This window comes from Pelophylax lessonae (genome assembly GCF_965119305.1).
Source record: "Pelophylax lessonae genome assembly, chromosome: 3".
In the NCBI taxonomy this organism is placed as follows: Eukaryota; Metazoa; Chordata; class Amphibia; order Anura; family Ranidae; genus Pelophylax; species Pelophylax lessonae.
In genome coordinates this window covers 19,024,792-19,038,539 of record NC_138770.1, presented here as the reverse complement: position 1 = coordinate 19,038,539, position 13,748 = coordinate 19,024,792, and the positions used below count along the sequence as shown (strand labels likewise).

Genomic DNA, 13,748 nt, shown 5'->3' with positions numbered 1-13,748 from the left:
CTCTCATGTGGGGAAGAAGCACACCCTGATATACACCTCAGATATACTCCATGGCTGATCTTCATCATGTAAGAAACAGTTGATAAGGAGATCAGAGGTCACCAAAGACATGGATGAAGTGTTGTCCCCTGTTGGCCATTATTAGCAGTAGAAAAATAAAAATGGAGTCTGTGACGGAACCGCTTGGCACCCCGACTAGGTGCTTCCTTCTCCCAAACCGTGATTCCTGCCCTCCTAACCCTTCCAGGCAGACTGAGAGCACGTTATAGCAGGAGGCCCCAGTGGTTTGGGCTGATTACATAACATCTACAGTCATTGCTGGTTTGAGGCATAGAGGCCCCAAATATGGATATGGAACCTCCAGTTCCCGGAGTCTGTGTGTTTTGGGGAGACATAAACTTGAATCAGAAACAAGACCGCTCCACGGATGCCCCAGGCATACACCTTCCAAAGAGTAGTGTTCCCTTAAATACCAGGGCCCATAGTCACTGGGTAAGAGGTGAATGTTGGTCACAGCTGGGCGAATGTGACCAACATTCGCCCAGCTGTAACAAGTTTTGCCAATTTTTTATCTCCTATGATCATTGGCTCCATCTAGTGGCCATAATGCTTTTTTCGCACTATTTTTACTGATGGAAGTATTTCAAGAAAAATACCGTAATATGGCCACTAGATGGAGCTGGCGATCATAGGAAATCACTGTGTAAATTCAAATACAGTCGGAATTTTTAACAGCTGAATGAATGTTTGTCACATTCATCCAATGAATTTTCTGTAAATCAGGGAAAATAAACAAGGGTGGTTAGTGAAAGCGGCACAGATTACACACACTACACATTGTAAGGCACACAGTTAACCCTTTGATTGCCCCTAGATATTAACCCCTTCCCAGCCGGTGTCATTAGTACAGTGACAGTGTATAGTATTATCATTGATCTCTGTATTGGTGTCACTGGTGATGTCAGTGTCAGTTAATGCCCCTCCCAGTGAATGTCAGCTAGCGCCAAATTGTCAGCCACACTATTACTTTCCCACTAGAAGTTGCTGATCACCACCATTACCAGTATAACGTCAAAGCTGTGTAAATTCCACCATAGTTTGTAGACTATAACTTTCACTCAAACCAACTAATATACACTTCATGGGAATTTTTTTTTTACCAAAGACATGTAGCAGAATACAGTTTGACCCAAACTTATGTAAATTTTTTTTCTTTATTGGATATATTTTATAATAGAAATATTGTGTTTTTTATGTTTCAAAATGTTTGATTTTTGTTTATATAATAAAAAATAAACCCGGTTGTGATCAAAGGCCACAAAAAAGCTTTATTTATGTGAAAAAAAATGATATAAATGTCATTTGTGTACAGTGTTGCATGACCTCGCAATTACCAGTTAAAGTAGTGCAGTGGTGAATAGCAAAAAAAGGCTCTGGTCATGAAGGGGGTAAAACCTTTCCTGAGCTTAAGTGGTTAAACCAACCATTCATTTAAAACTAAAAATGTGTATTTGGCCATTTGATGGCGCTAAGTTTAATAGAAATTGGTGTCATCCCCCGGGCTCGTCTGCCTCCTGCTTCAGGGGGTGTGGCCAGATGGACATGTTTCTACACATATGGTGGAATGTCCTAAAGTGCGTCTCTTTAGGATGAGGGTACACGCTTTTATTTTTTCAGGTACGACGGTCAATGTTATCACAGATGCAAGTATTACCCTTCTGAATAAACCAGTGGAAAATGTCCTGAGACACACACAGACCTTAATATACTTCATGTTCTTCTCCATGACTAAGCTCCAGGGGCAGAGTAAAACATTTTGGGGGCGTGGCCTGGCTGGAGCCCAGACTGAGGTTGTCTCTCTCATACCACCATAGGACTCCATGGATGTGCGGCACCAGCGATCTTTCCTCTCTTCCTTAATATACTTCATGTTCTTGGTGGCCAAAATTGCATGGAAAAGACCAGATATAGACATTGCCTTAACGAAGTGTAAGCTCACATGGATAATTCTAAATGAAAGAATGGTTTGTGTCTTCCGATACAAACAACCTCTCTTCTACATAATATGGTCTCCTTGGCTCTCCTATCTGCAGGTTCCACACACAAAGTGCTGACTCCAGGAATGGCTGGCGGTAGATCCCCGGACTTCAAAACGCCCCTTTCCATTGAAATTAATGGGAAGCGCTTCAAAATGCTTTTTGAAGCAGTCTTTGAGTCGCATGTCCTTAAAAAAGTGCACTGCTAACGCCCCAAAAGCACCTGAAAAGTGCTGCAAAAGCGCTGTGTATGTAAACGATCGCCTTGTAGAGCAACCCATCCTGTTCAAAATAGAGATAAAAGGCAAAACATTTGTGTATAGTGTATGTGTGTGCATATATATATATATATATATATATAGAGAGAGAGAGATCTATATACAGTATCTCAAAAAAGTAAGTACACCCCGTACATTTTTGTAAATATTTTATTCTATCTTTTCATGTGACAACACTGAAGAAATGAGACTTTGCTACAATGTAAAGTAGTGAGTGTACAGCTTGTATAACAGTGTAAATTTGCTGTCCCCTCAAAATATCTCAACACAGCCATTAATGTCTAAACCGCTGGCAACAAAAGTGAGTACACCCCTAAGTGACAATGTCCAAATTGGGCCCAAAGTGTCAATATTTTGTGTGGCCACCATTATTTTCCAGCACTGCCTTAACCCTCTTGGGCATGGAGTTCACCAGAGCTTCACAGGTTACCACTGGAGTCCTCTTCCACTCCTCCATGACATCACAGAGCTGGTGGATGTTAGAGACCTTGCACTCCTCCACCTTCTGTTTGAGGATGCCCCACAGATGCTCAATAGGGTTTAGGTCTGGAGACATGCTTGGCCAGTCCATCACCTTTACCCTCAGCTTCTTTAGCAAGGCAGTGGTCGTCTTGGAGGTGTGTTTGGGGTCATTATCATGTTGGAATACTGCCCTGCGGCCCAGTCTCTGAAGGGAGGGGATCATGCTCTGCTTCAGTATGTCACAGTACATGTTGGAATTCGTGGTTCCCTCAATGAAATGTAGCTCCCAAGTTCCGGTAGCACTCACGTAGTCCCAGACCATGACACTCCCACCACCATGCTTGACTGTAGGCAAGACACACTTGTCTTTGTACTAAGTATATATTTTTGCATCTCCTCTACAGTGTGCTGCTGTTTCTCCTCCTCCTGCTCTTAGGCAGCTAAGAACAGTAGAATGTGATTACTTATAAAAAAGGTATATCTAATGTGTGTGTAAATAAATATATATATATACACACACACATACACACACACACACACACATCTGTATACCTTTTTCCCTTTTTTTATAAGTGATCCCATTCCTCTATTCTAAGCTGCCTAAGAGCTGGGGGAGGAGATACAGCATCACACTGATCTTCCCAGTGAACGGCTGTTCAGGGGGGAGGTGTGTCAGGATAATTCTGATCATTGGAGGAGAGTAGGCTGAGTTCCCAGACCAGCTAGGGAATGGAGCACAGCAGGGATATATCCGGAATAAATAAAATATCGGGTACTCTGTAAAACAACTAAACATATATATATTGTGAAAGCAGATGTCCTGGAGAATAAAAGAGTGGAAGTTACATTTTATATGTCACATGGTAATAACCCAATAGTTCATCAATGGTAACTTTCATTAAAAAATACAATAAAAGTCAGGCACTGGAAACAGGCTTCTTGTCCCACTCTGGCTGAGTGGAAGCGAGAGGTGAATGGAGTCATGAGTGCGGAACAGAGGGTGATGACTCTCAAGGGTCAGCAGTCTCTGTTTATGGATACATGGATGGCTTGGATGTTCTACTCAGATGAGATCCCTGATACCTAGTAATACTTGGTTGGGGCCACACCCCCTGCAGATGTCTTTCCCCTGAGGTAGGGTCGAGAGGCGCTGCCTAGGCGGCCTAAGTTACCCAATGTCACACCACGGTGGGGAACGACACTCCTTTTCCTCTATAGCTCTAGATCAACGGATTTTCATTTGCCTTGCTGCCTCTACACCACCTGTCTTACTTCTTTTCTCTTCTTTCCTCCTTTTCTTTCGTTGCTCCTCTAGGGGCAACTCCCTTTCTTTTCACCTCTTAAGTCTCTCCTAGAATTTTATATATGTTTCTTATTTGTTCCTATGGCAGTAATGTGGTATAATTCTAGTTGATGGTCATCACGGGACACCCAGGGGATCTTTCCTGGGGGCCTGGCCCGGATCATTAGGCAGGCTCTGAATGAGGATTTCCTCTGTTTGGCCGATTGGCACACTCTGATTGTTGAGCATTCCTGCCCATTTTACACGTGACTACTGGCTGTTACATGATTTGCCATTATTGTTTGAAAATGCACCTACTTTTTACTGTTATTTGTTTTGTTATATTATACTCTGTCGTTGAAATAAATAAAATAAAGATTATTAAAAAAAATACAATAAATGTAATATTAGAGTACACACAGTAATTGCAATTTATTACCCATTTTTGAATAAATAGATACCCGACATGTCCAGCCTTATAATTCTGTGTGCTGATGAAATGATGACAAACTTTTTGTATCCACAAATGTCCCATAGATGGCGCTTTAAAAGCCTTTCCAGGTCCTGTGTGTAGAGGGAACCCTGAATAATGGATGTAGAATAATCGCTCTCACTCTGGCATGCATGGCATGTGATAGCATTTTAATGTGACAGGTTCTCTTTAATGAGACATCAGGAGTCTATCTGCCCTCTACTGAAGATAATGGAGAGCAGATCATTCTCCATTCACAGCTTCTCCAGTCACATCGGTCAGGAATGATAGCAATGAACCCGGAAGTCACCTAATACACATCACTTCCGGGTTCATTCTAGCTAGTCTGGTCTTTCTGCCTTCTACCCAGTGGCATCCACTGCAGCATGCATCCAGCATGCCAACAGCTAATCACAGCTGTTGTGAGCCAGAGAAAGGAGATTGAGGACACATAGGAGGGGCAGTGGGTGTGGCATATAAATGAACCGATGCCCTCCATTTTCCTCCTGCAGCCACTGCATGCTGGTAGGAGAGAGTAGCTGGGTTTCAGTGGCTACAGGAGAAAAATAGAAAGCATTGGTTCCTCTATATGCAGACCCCTGCTCTTCCGCCTATCTAGTCAAACCCAATGTGACAGGGGAGCATTAGGCTGGGTCACTATTGCAACCCCTGTGGTTACACTTCTGCTTGCTGACATTGCTAGTGTATGCAGACTTTTGAGGACAAACCATGCGTGTGAATTACAGTTTAGCTGCTGCTAGAAGGTGGCACACCGCTTTTCTTATATTGCTGCTTTAAACCATTTGTGATCAGTGAAATATGTAGTTGAGGCTTTGTGTGGGTGTGGTCTGCGTGTGGGAGGGAACACAGGGGGCCCGATGATCTCATATTGCTCAGGTGCCCCATGAGCTGTCAGTCCACCCCTGCACCCAACTTTTCTGCTAGCAAGGCTCTCCCATATTTAAGGACTAGACTAACCACAGGTTTCCCTAAGTATGCAGATCAACCCTCCTGGCCCCCACCCACTGACTTCTAGAAGTTTCTCTAAACTTCCAGAACCAAGGGGAGGCACCAGAGATGCCTATGTGAGTCATCCACAAATACAAAGAAGGAGAAGGCGCAAACCCTAGTGCATTCTCCGAGTAAACAGAATTTATTAATATGAAAAGCAACCAATAAAATGCATACTCAAAAAGGTGCAGAAGTATACAGCATGTACATGGAAGGATACATGAGGTAGAAAATCCAAACGTTTCTGCAACCTCACATAAGCACGCTAATGCATTTTGGGGGCGTACCCCCTTTTTCAGAGCTGTGCTGACCAGCACAACCAGATGCCTTGTGTTTAAATGCAGCAAAGCATACCGAAATCCGCCCCCAACCAGCAGGAAGGGAGGAGACGAAAGAAAAAAAACCTGATATATTAAATGTATATGTAGACGGAAGCTGTGGCAATCAGCGGAGAGATGTTACCAGCTCCAGATGGTTGGGCCCTGCAGGAATCCTCAGCACTGGGACCAATCTGTGCTCTGTCTCCCCATTGTCAGTGTGAGAACCGGCAAGCTGTCAGCTGGCCATGGACCGCAAGCTGCCGGGATCCCGAAAACTGGAAGTGAAGCCGCATTCCTGGTTTCGGGTGTGCTGCTGTGTTCTCTCCTGTGTTCCCCAGGGGCGATGGAAAAGCAGTAACCGGGAACACAAGGGCCAAATACCAGGGGGAACAGCCGCAATGTGACCCAGGATGCAGAAGACAACATTATTGATGATAAAAGCACTGGCACTTGGAAGCCCCAGTGTACCGGCCAGAAACTGGAAGTAGCAGAACACGTCACTTCCGGTCTAACACAGTAAACACATGAGTGTCCCCACAGGAGTGTGTCACAGATTTAAAAAAAAAAAAAAAAGGATTTGAGAAAATAATAAAAGTAGAAAATAAATTGAAAAAAAAAAATATAAAAATGAAAATAAAAATAATAAAAGTAAATTTATTGAGATGACAGTTTAAATATACATGGAAGGAGAAGAAAAATAGATACAAAAAATTTATAAAAATACAATAAAAATTGTGTGTAATTACAATGGATGTACACACACATCTGTACATTAATGATCCCCCATGTGTGTCCAGCGGCAACGTCTGTATGCAGTAAACACCGGGCATTATGGGGGATTATTCTCAAATTTATTACACAATCTATCTAAAAACATTCTAAAAATATATTTGGTACTGATACTCATGAGACAGTTTGATAGAACACTTAGAATGAGTGTGACCAACCCCATATAGACACCATGACCACAATATAGAATACATGTGGAAAATAACTTGAAAAAATAATTGTAAAAACTGCATTAAAAAGGTAAATAAATTGATACGCCACATTCTGGTTCTGGTGACGGTAAGATCTACACACATTTTGGTGTGCTTTGCTGCATTTAAAACACAAGGTATTTGGTTGTGCTGGTTAGCACAGCTCTGAAGAAGGGGGTGCGCCCCCGAAACGCGTTAGTGTGCTTATGTGAGGACACAGAAACTTTTGGATTTTCTGCCTCATGTATCCTTCCATATACATGCTGTATACTTCTGCCCCTTTGTGAGTATGCATTTTATTGGTTGCTTTTCATATTAATAAATTCAGTTTTTACTTCCGCTTCTTTGTTTTTGTAGTTTCACATGGGATATCACCATCCAAGGAGGGCTGCATCTACCGGGCTTTGGACCATGTATGTGATGTGACATTGGCTGGCTTTCCCTCTGGTGAAGACCCCTGAGCGTTGGAAGTGTTTGGCTGTCTTCTCTGTGAGTCATCCAGCCTGACCTGCAGTAAACCCTGACCAAGATTCCGGGCTCACACTTACCATGAGTCAATAAACTTGTCTGTACCTAAACTGATAGCACACTAGAGGGTGCTACACAGAAAGTAAATAAGTAAGAGGGAGAGGCCTTCTAAGTGCAGTATAAAGACATATTTATTGTTAAACACAATTGGCAATGCACATGTATAAGTAAGCTCTGCGCTCTTCATAAAAAAGCAAGTCGCTGTAATAAATGTGTCCGTCTCCCTACGAGCGTTCTCCATGAGGTGTACACAGCGCCAGTGCTGACAGGTCCCTCTGCCTGCCTAAGAACCATGCTGGAATGCACCGCCCACCGGGCAGAAGTGATGTCACAATTGGAGGATAACTGGAAGTGGCTACGCATTTCAGAGCATGCACACTCCTTAATCCTAGGCTCAAGAAAGAAGTGCGCGTAGCCACACCCTTGAGAAAGCCCATTGAAAACCATTAGGGGTGTGGTTTTACTATGTGTGTGGGCCAGCAGAGATGAGTGGAACAGCCGAATACACACTGACAGCCGCTGGACAGAGAGAACAGCTGTATACACACTGACAGCTGCTGGAAATGGAGAACAGCCGTATACACACTGACAGCCGCTGGACAGGGAGAACAGCCGTATATACACTGACAGGCGCTGGACAGGGAGAACAGCCGTATACACACTGACAGGCGCTGGACAGGGAGAACAGCCGTATACACACTGACAGGCGATGGGGCAGGGAGAACAGCGGTATACACACTGACAGCCGCTGGACAGAGAGAACAGCCGTATACACACTGACAGCCGCTGGACAGGGAGAACAGCCGTATACACACTGACAGCCGCTGGACAGGGAGAACAGCCGTATACACACTGACAGGCGATGGGGCAGGGAGAACAGCGGTATACACACTGACAGCCGCTGGACAGGGAGAACAGCCGTATACACACTGACAGGCGATGGGGCAGGGAGAACAGCGGTATACACACTGACAGCCGCTGGACAGGTAGAACAGCTGCATACACACTGACAGCCGATGGACAGGGGGAACAGCCGTATACACACTAACAGCCGCTGGACTGGGAGAACAGCCGTATACACACTGACAGCCGCTGGACAGGGAGAAAAGCCGTATACACACTGACAGCCGCTGGACAGGGAGAACAGCCGTATACACACTGACAGCCGTTAGGGCAGGTAGAACAGCCGTATACACACTGACAGCCACTGGACAGGGAGAACAGCCGTATACACACCGACAGCCGCTGGATAGGGAGAGAGGATTGCGGTATTGCCAGGTGTTTGCTGGGCTATGCTGATTGTTTCTTATGTGAATGTATTTTATACATAAAAGTAATACGGTTTTTACATTATCATACTATTGAGGCTTTAATGCTCTTTTTAGGAAGATCCGTGCCGTATATATGATGAGACGGAGCAGTCACATACTTGGAGGGAAATCAGAATCTGGAGATCCAGTGGAATTCTGAGGCTCGGAGGAGGATATACTGGGAGGCCGTGCTCGGCTCATCCATCCATTCCGGATTTTATGCTGTTTTATCCCAAATCCACACATTTGGGGCATATTTATCTGGTGAGTGTAAGTCCTTCAATGGGGGGTGGGCTGCACTCCAGTATTCCAGTCACAGCGGTGACCACAAATATATGAAGATGGATTGGTGTACACGGAGAGTTACACATTATGTGGGCTGGATTGTACTAATAAGGACACATTCTATCAGATTATCTTATATATTTATTCACTGAGGAGGGTCTAAGAATTCTGTGATTTATTTCACATTGTATTATAATTTCTGACATGAACTGTTGTTTTGGGTAAACTTTTTTAGCAACGCCTGAAATAAACAATAGCCTTATATATACAATAATTGTGAGGGGTTATTATTACTGCAGATTTCACGTTAGGATCTTGAATCTGGGGTTTGATTTTTATTATTTAGAGCTGAGTGGGGGGTTAAATAAATACTGCATTATGGCCACTAGATGAAACCAAGGAAACCACTTGAAATGAACATATGAAATGAAATATGGCCAATATTCATCATGGCTGGGCGTATGCTGGTCACATTTGTTTAATTTTATTTGAAATAGACCTATGTGTTTGTGAAATCTTACACCATGAAATGTACTCAGCCAATGAAAGGTAAGGACTCAATTTTTATTTTTCTCCTGCTATCCATGGCCAACACGGGACAACACTTCATCCATGTCTTTGGTGATCTCTGATCTCCTTATGAAGTGTTTCTTACATGATGAAGATCAGCCATGGAGTATATCTGAGGTGTATATCAGGGTGTGCTTCTTCCCCACATGTCCACCAACATTCATATAGAAGACATTTCCCGCACTCAAGGCACTAATACACCTTGAGGGTTGTGTTGGACCCCTGATGTACAGGAAGACAGGACTTCAATGAGGAATAATTCCCTCACTCAGGACAGGAAAGTGGCTTCTCCCCTGTGTGAGTTCTCTGATGTCTGTAAAGATTAGGCTTCAGTGAAAAACATTTCCCACACTCAGGACAGGAATATGGCTTCTCACCCGTGTGAGATCTCAGATGTATGTTAAGATTGGACTTCACTGAAAAACATTTCCCGCACTCAGGACAGGAATACGGCTTCTCCCCCGTGTGAGATCTCTGATGTCTGTAAAGACTGGCCTTCTGTGAAAAACATTTCCCACACCCAGGACAGGAATACATCTTCCCCGTGTGCAATTTCTGATGTTTGTAAAAACTGGACTTGTCTGAAAAACATTTCCCGCACTCAGGACAGGAATACGGCTTTTCCCCCGTGTGTAATCTCTGATGTGTGAATAGATGGGACTTCCGTGCAAAACATTTCCCACACTCAGTACAGGAGAACCTCTTATGTGTTGGAAGGACGGCACCGTCCCTCACAGTCTGAGGTTCCTCAGGATAAGAGGAATACGATGGTCCGGCACTGTCCCTCACAGTCTGAGGTTCCTCAGGATAAGAGGAATACGATGGTCCGGCACTGTCCCTCACAGTCTGAGGTTCCTCAGGATAAGAGTAATACGATGGTCCGGCACCGTCCCTCACAGTCTGAGGTTCCTCAGGATAAGAGGAATACGATGGTCCGGTACTGTCCCTCACAGTCTGAGGTTCCTCAGGATAAGAGGAATACGATGGTCCGGCACCGTCCCTCACAGTCTGAGGTTCCTCAGGATAAGAGGAATACGATGGTCCGGCACCGTCCCTCACAGTCTGAGGTGCCTCAGGATAAGAGGAATACGATGGTCCGGCACTGTCCCTCACAGTCTGAGGTTCCTCAGGATAAGAGGAATACGATGGTCCAGCACCGTCCCTCACAGTCTGAGGTTCCTCAGGATAAGAGGAATACGATGGTCCAGCACCGTCCCTCACAGTCTGAGGTTCCTCAGGATAAGAGGAATACGATGGTCCGGCACTGTCCCTCGCAGTCTGAGGTTCCTCAGGATAAGAGGAATACGATGGTCCATCTACACTGTGTGGTGCCGGATGGACATTTGAGGTAGCCGGGTTTTCTCCTGGACTATACTGTGTGATGTCCTCATCTTCTACTTTACAGTCTGGAGACAAAGTGAGACAATCCTCTGAGGTTTTCCTCATCTCCCGTCCATCTTCTAAAATAGAAATACAAAGATTATTACTAGACATCAGCAGATTGGTTCCCCTAAACCAGGACTCCGCCCACATCAGGCAGCTTTGTCTCTGAGGATCTTACAATTCCACCCTCAAGGTAACTAGTAAATGGGTCCTCTGATCTCCTACCAGTTCATTTCTTTATTCATGGACCTTAGTCAGAGAGTGAGGAAACAACGAGAACTGTCTTTTATAGGGGTGACAGTGATTAGGGGATTATAGGACGAGTGTCCCCTCCCCCTCTATCACTCATTGCCATCTTCCCAACACAAGAAGTCCTGCACTTCCTTATTTACTCCATGATTTAGTCATGAATAACAGCGGGGCTGAGCCCCACCAGAGGTCAGAGAGTGAGGATGGGGGGGAGAACCAAGATGAAGACTGGACTGATCCTAAAGACCACCATCATTGGGTTATTGTATGTACAGCAAGGATCAGGACTATGTAATATACAAAACAAAGTATATACTGTAGAGGTCAGGACTATGTAATGTACAACAAAGAGTATATAGTGCGGGGGTCAGCACTATGTAATGTACAACTTTTTAGCGTATAACAGAGTATATATAGGGGTCAGGAATATGTAACATCATATTTGTGGACACTGGGCGGGGACTTTATGTTTTACATAAGTTTTATGAACAATTGTAAGAGTTAACTTTTGAGTGCACTTTATATTTGCATATATCATGATTTATTTTTTTTTATTTGTATTAGATGTAAACACAGCAGAAATATATTTTGTATATATTTAGTATACTTAGTCACAGACTGGTTTTCACGTAGCTTTAGAGTTTTGGTTTAACAGAATATGTAGAGCAGGGGTCAGGAGTATGTAATGTACAGCATTCAGTATATATAGTGAAGGGGTCAGGAGTATGTAATGTACAACATAGTGTATATAGTGCAGGGGTCAGGAGTATGTAATGTACAACATAGAGTATATAGTGCAGGGGTCAGGAGTATGTAATGTACAACATAGAGTATATAGTGCAGGGATCAGGAGTATGTAATGTACAACATAGAGTATATAGTGCAGGGGTCAGGAGTATGTAATGTACAACATAGAGTATATAGTGCAGGGATCAGGAGTATGTAATATACAACATAGAGTATATAGTGTGGGGGAAGCTTATATGTTACTTGAGACAAATTGCAGAGGTCCCACACCGCTGCCTCCCATCTCCTGAGACTGCACTCAGTGACTTGGGTCTGAGACTATACAGACATATCCCTCCACCCGGCACAGCCAGCAGATATCAGAGCAAGCAAATCTGGGAAAATTGCGGTCAGAGATCTTGCTAGACCTGGGCACTCTGGACCAATCAGTGAGCAGTATGGGTGGAGGAATGTATTTAGTGTTAATGACCCACCTGTGCTGATCTCTGTAGGAGTGTCCTCCTCTATAAATGTCCCCGTTATTCCATCCTCCTCCATAGACTGCTGATCATCCCTCACATACGTCTCTTCTTCTTCTGATTTAACCTCAACTTTTATATCTATCAGATCTTCACCCTAAAAAAAAATGAGAGAAAAATCATCTGTAAAATATAAGCTCACATAAAATAATCCACACACCATCTCCACAAGTCCATGTTCTAGATACTCCATCGCACCAACCTTGTAACAGTGAGGGATGGTGTGATCTTCCTGTGTGGAATCCCGGGAATACAGAGGACGGGGACATCTCTCTGGTGGGTTCCTGGTATTAGGTGGCTCCATCATATCCTTGTGTCCTTCTGAAAACTCCTCCATCACTCCATACTCCTCATCCTCCTCTTTATACTCTTCTTTAACATCAATATTATCATCCCCGAGGTTTCCACTCTGAATATATAATAAAACATTCATTGTAACAAACATGCTGTGTATAAATCAGAACTACCAATAATTGTCAATCATCTACCTGAGTACACTGCCGGGGTATAAGATTAATACTTCTAAGATCGAGGCTCTTTCTATAAACATTCCTCCCACAACTCTGGGCACCTTACAATCCGCTTACTCGTATCACTAGTGTACCTGTTCCCTCAAATACCTCGTTATTCATGTGACACCTTCTCCTCATTATACTAAGCTAACCTTCCTTCTTTATTTCAAGACATACATTTATCCCTGAAACAATGGGATGCTTACTGTATAATATCTCCTGGCTAGGCGCGGTAAATGTCCTCAAAATGTGGTTCCTCCCCAAACTGCTGTACCTATTGGAGACTCTCCCGGTCCAAGTCCCTCTTTCTCGGCGGAAATTGCTGCAAAGTACCTTTGTTACATTTATATGGCACCATAAGTCCCATCGCATAGCACAATCCACTTTGCTTTGGCTGAGATCTAGGGGCGGTCTGGGAGCACCTGACCTGTTAACCACTTCCCATCCGGGCCAATTCTGGCATTTCTCTCCTACATGTAAAAATCATCATTTCATTGCTAAAAAATTACTTAGAACCCCCAAACATTAAAAAAAATATATATTTTATTCAGCAAAGACCCTAAATAATAAAATGGCGGTCGCAGCAATATTTCAAACACAATTGTTTGGGAAAAAATACACTTTAATGAATTTTAATGGAAAAAAAAAATAGATACCTGTAACCCAATTTTTCGTAAAATATATAAGATGATGTTACGCTGAGTAATTAGATATCAAACACATGTGTCATGCTTTAGAATTGCACCCATTCGTGAAATGGCGCAAAACTACGGTACTTAAAAATCTCTATAGGCGACGCTTTCCA

At 43.6% G+C, this 13,748-nt stretch overlaps 3 protein-coding genes across 3 annotated transcripts in view; all 3 read right to left on the bottom strand.

Annotated features, from left to right (window-relative positions):
• LOC309550239 (uncharacterized protein) overlaps window positions 1-13,748 on the bottom strand; it is a gene marked incomplete at both ends in the record, with an annotated part of 1,760,330 nt that overhangs the window by 746,666 nt on the left and 999,916 nt on the right.
• Window positions 1-13,748, bottom strand: part of LOC309548798 (uncharacterized protein) — a gene marked incomplete at both ends in the record, with an annotated part of 266,454 nt that overhangs the window by 155,945 nt on the left and 96,761 nt on the right. The window lies entirely within an intron of this gene.
• Window positions 12,232-13,748, bottom strand: part of LOC309548799 (uncharacterized protein) — a gene marked incomplete at its 3' end in the record, with an annotated part of 85,923 nt that continues 84,406 nt past the window's right edge. Inside the window, exon 3 of the mRNA XM_082248741.1 lies at window positions 12,232-12,528. Within this exon, the coding sequence (XP_082104867.1) occupies window positions 12,232-12,528 (297 nt within the window). The remainder of the gene's footprint in view (window positions 12,529-13,748) is intronic.